Source organism: Vespa velutina, chromosome 13 (genome assembly GCF_912470025.1).
Source record: "Vespa velutina chromosome 13, iVesVel2.1, whole genome shotgun sequence".
Taxonomy (NCBI): Eukaryota; Metazoa; Arthropoda; class Insecta; order Hymenoptera; family Vespidae; genus Vespa; species Vespa velutina.
In genome coordinates this window covers 4,278,445-4,283,444 of record NC_062200.1, presented here as the reverse complement: position 1 = coordinate 4,283,444, position 5,000 = coordinate 4,278,445, and the positions used below count along the sequence as shown (strand labels likewise).

At 29.6% G+C, this 5,000-nt stretch overlaps 1 protein-coding gene across 1 annotated transcript in view; it reads right to left on the bottom strand.

The window, feature by feature from the left end:
* The window catches only part of LOC124953857 (proteoglycan Cow), a 44,607-nt gene that overhangs the window by 17,855 nt on the left and 21,752 nt on the right, over positions 1 to 5,000 (bottom strand). Inside the window, exon 3 of the mRNA XM_047505857.1 lies at positions 2,817 to 2,962. Coding sequence (XP_047361813.1) covers positions 2,817 to 2,962 — 146 coding nt within the window. The remainder of the gene's footprint in view (positions 1 to 2,816; positions 2,963 to 5,000) is intronic.

Here is a 5,000-nt window from a genome sequence, read left to right as displayed (position 1 = left end):
TTGCATACTTGCATACTCGCATACTCGCATATTTCGCGTATGGGATAAGCGCAGTCTCATATGAAATCCAATTATACGTATTTTGCATGGCCACTTGATGGTACCGACGCAAGCGGCATTATGCTCTGCAGGACGTTGCTGCTCATTATGCAAATATCATGCTTGTTTACGATAGATACCAAAGATGATACGACATACGATTAGACATTTATATGACAAAAGAAAAAAAAAAAAAAGAAAAGAAAATAGAAAAAATAAAAAAAAAAAATAGAAAAAATAAAAAAAATAGAAAAAAAGTGATATTAAAAATTTTTCGTACTGTTTTAACAATTTCGTAATTAATTTTTGTCGATCGTACTTCAGATTACCATGCACAATTATTTCTTACGTTTATACAATTATTTTAATACTATTCCTTTTGGTAAGTAAAAAAAAATTTGATAAAGTAATTTCAAAAACAAAAAAAGAAAAAATAAGAAATGACAATTCTTTAGTTACATTGTACTCATTTATGTTTTCCATTATTTAGCAAATTAGCTTTGTATTTAACACTATATACTCATGCAGATATATATTATAAATTTATAAAATGTATTCTTTGATTTCCAATAATAATTATTAGAAAAATTTTAATTATTTGAAAATAATTTCTTTTATATAACATTATTCTGATAATCATTATTTTAGATAAAAACAAATCAAAATGAAACCTGTTATTTTCTTTACGAGTTTGATAAATATAATATTATATATATATAATATATAATAAATATATATAAAAAAATATGTATATATATATATATATATATATATATATATGTATATATAAAATAGATAGAACTTCGTGTTGGTAGATCGAATAATTCGGTCTGATTCGTTCGTTAATGGCGAAAGTTGCAAATCATGGGATTTTATCGATTTTACATTTTCTCCCTGTCAACGATGTGAAACAATATTTCCAACATGCTATTCTTTTTAGTTATTCTTTTCCATGCCGTTAATCAGAAAGATTATCATCAAATGTTCCCATTAATTTCCGACGATGATTTTTCATGATTTTCCTTCAGGGTTACGTACGTTTACATTTGTATGTATATATGTATATATATATATATATATATATATATATATATATATATATATATATGTCTCTCTGTCTGTCAGTCTGTATGTGTACGTGTGTATACTCAATGACGACGCCAACGACAACGTCGTGACCCCTCTCTTGATTTAATCGGTTGTTACATAGGTCTCTGTATTTGTACGTAATACACATATATATAAACATACATTAGAGTACGTACGTACGTACCAAAGCGTATTGTAGGCGTGACACCGACGGTTATTGTTCTAACGGGTTGCTATGAATATTCATGCAAATCAGCATATCGTCAGATGCATAGGGAAATGCGAACAGATGTAAATACGATCCTTCGACGTTAACTCGGAATTAACTATAGCTGGCTAGTTATGAATTCTTCGATCTTTATTTATCAATGACAACACTTATTACGAGTAATTACAGAGTTACTCTATGAAATTTTCTTTTTTTTTTTTTCCTTTTTTAATATTTTTCTGTGGCCTTTCTTCTTTTTTTTTTTCCATATTAGAGATTTATTATTTAATTATACACACACACATATATATATATATATATATATATATATATATATGTTATGTATAAAATTTTCAAGGAATTAATTTTATTTATAGGTATAATAATTTTATTTTTTTTAAATGATCAATGCGTAAGAAAATCATTAAATCATTTATGGCATAAATTTTAAGGATGTACGAAATATTAAGAAAACAAAAGAGAATAATTACTATAGAAAATTTTCAAGAATATGTTTCTACAAATAATTAACGTAAAAAGAAAAGAAAATCATTAAAATAATTTTCTAAGAAACGTTTATTCAAACAATTAACGTCTACGCAAAGGAAAATCATTAAAAATAATTTTCAAGAGAACGTTTTCTACGAACAATTAACGTTTGCGCGAATGAAAACTCATTGAAAGAATATAATACTTCAAATAATCAAAGGCAACGCAAAAGAAGAAATGAAAAATCATAAAGGTAATGTTCGAGGAAATGATCTTTCAAAAAATCAACATAAACATAAAGGATTATCATCGAAACGTTAAAGAGAATTCTGAAAATATTATGAAATAATTTTCAAGAGCGAAATAATTTTATCGAAATAATTTCCGAGCGAACTACCCTCCGATTGACGTCAATAAAAAAAAAAAAAAAAAAAGAAAAAAAAAAAAAAAAGAAAAAAGAAAACAAATAAGAAAGAATAAAAAACAAAAAAGAAGAAAATTATCAAAATAGTGCGTCTAAAAGCAAAGCACCCTTTAAAAAATCAATAATGTCGATATATATATATAAAAAAAGAAAAGAAAACAAAAAAATCATCGAAACAATGTGTCCGAGGGAAGCATCCTTCAAAAGATCAACGTTGACGTGTGCAAGAAAAAAAAAAAGAGAAAAAGAAAAAAAAAAAAAAAATAGAAAAACAAAAAAAAGGCAAAATCGTCAAAATCATCAGAAAGCATATCTCTATCTGTGTAAGTGTATAATAGAAAAAAGGAAAAAAAAAAAAAAGAAGAAGAAGGAACAAGAAAAAAGAGAGAAAGAGAAAAAAGAAAAGTTGAAAAAAAAGTAAAAAAAAAAAAAAAAAAAAGGAAAGGGAAAAGAAGATATCACAAACCACGACGTATAAAGCTCATAGCAATTTTTCGTCCCGGCTATTAAATTAAAACCGAGTTGACAGGAATGTTACGAGTACGAAATAGCCTCGGAAGTGCTCACCTTTGCACGGACAGAAGCCTTTGCAGGCAATGTGGACGGAGGTGTGGTGAATGCAATTGTGGTACTCCAAACGACACGGCGAGCTGTACGTACGATTGTCGCTTCCGCAGAGGAACGTCGGTTTCACCACGGGACATTCCTGGCACCTGCGAAAAGAAGAAAGAAAAGTTATTAAGTCGACTTGTCCTTTTATTTCAACGACAAAATGTCCGTGTTTTCGGGCTAACATAGAGAGAAAAAAAAAAAAAATAAGAAAAAAAAAAAGAAGAAAAAAGAAAAAAAGACAAAAAGACGAAAGAGTGGAAGAAAAGAGAAATGATAAAACGAAAAACGCAAATCTTATTTAATCGATCATTTTATTTTCTCGAAAAGAAGGAAGGAAAGAAGAAGAAGAAAAAAAAAAAAAGAAAAAAATGCAGGATTTAAATCTTATTTAATCCATCATTTTCTTTTCTCAAAAAGAAAAGGAAGAAGATGAAGATGATGAAGAAGAAGAAGAAGAAGAAGAAGAAGAAGAAGAGAAGAAAGAAAGAAAAAAAAAAGAAGACGAAATGAAAGAAGATTCGAATCTTATTTAATCGATCATTTTATTATCTCTTCTTCAAAAGTGAAAAGAAAAATCATTTTTCTTTCCTTTCTCTTATCTTTTTTTTCCTTTTAATCCGAAAACGAAAGATCGTTCTAATTTAATCGTTGATCCGCCGATATGTCAAACGAGACACGTCGCTTGAGAATAATCGTTTTAAATTAAAGCTCGTACAACAACAAAATACAAAGTACAAAAAAAAAAGAAAAAAAAAACAAGGAAAAAAATGAAAAAGAAAAAGAAAAGAGGAAGAAAAATCACATTTTCCGCAAAATTAAAACGTTTTATTTCATAGACCGATCATTATTAATACCTTATTCCCCAATGAAAATAATCATTATACTACAAGATTATTTTATATTTTGTAAGATATTTTACGGCAATAAAATAGCGATTGTCGCAAAAAAAAAAAAAAAAAAAAAAAAGAAAAAAAAAAAAAAGAAAAAAGATGTTTTCTATTGTTAAAGAACAAATACGATGGATGAAGAAGATTTTGAAAATGAAAGAAAAGAAAGAGGGAAGGGTTTTAGGAAGGAAAATGAAAAAAAGAGAAAAGAAAAAGGGGCCGAGGTGGAGCGGGGAAAAAGAAATATAGGACAACGTACGGTGTGTATTCCGCGTGAAATCGCATTATGCCGTTGTCGAGGCAAGAATTTTCGGATTTTAGAACGTTGCGGTTTGCTCCTGCGGATTACTCGTAGTAACTTTTCTAATTTCAAAAGTACGCGCGCGAATGCGCTAATTCAAACCACCGCCTTTCGACCTCCACCTACCCGGCCTCTTCCTTCTCCTCCTACTCCCTTTCGTTCTCGTTGCTCCAGCTGCCAAAAGCATCGGCGCTCCGTCGAAAATTCTTCGAACGGAAGTCGCGTAATTAAGGGAGGCTAGTAGGGTGTAAAGCGAAAGAAAGAGAGAAAAGGAGAGAAAAAGAGAGAGAGAGAGAGAGAGAGAGAGAGGGAGGGAGAGAGAGAGGGAGAGGGAGAGAAGGGTTGCACGATATACTAATTGACGGTCGCATAAAACCGAGAAGAATTTTAATATCGCTCGAATAAAAAAGTTTTCACTTGTTGGCCACGTATTTATGCATATATATATATATACACACACACGCTTACAAATATATTGTATATATGAAATACAATATGTGATGCACCCATTTCTAATATTCGGACAATGCATCGAAATTCTATTCGTCTTTTAAAGATTACCAATGAAGAGTTAACAGTTATTATCTTTGCGAAGTATTTTGTCATTTTTTTTTTTTTTGAACGTCAAGAGAGAAAAAAGAGAGAGAGAGAGAGAGAGAGAGAGAATGCAAGTAACGTGATCAGCATTCAAACGAGAGTAATTTTCATAAAGATCGGACGAGCTGATGCGTAATAATTGATTAACTCTCTCTCTCTCTCTCTCTCTCTCTCTCTCTCTCTATCTCTCTCTCTCTCTTTCTCTCTTTTTCTTCAGTAGTGTTCATCGAATGGCAAAGAGTTGCATAAAAAATGTCTATATATATATATATATATATATTCCATCGCTTATATGTTATGAAGCGATATTTATATTTATTCTGAACTTTATTAATTATCGGATATATATATATA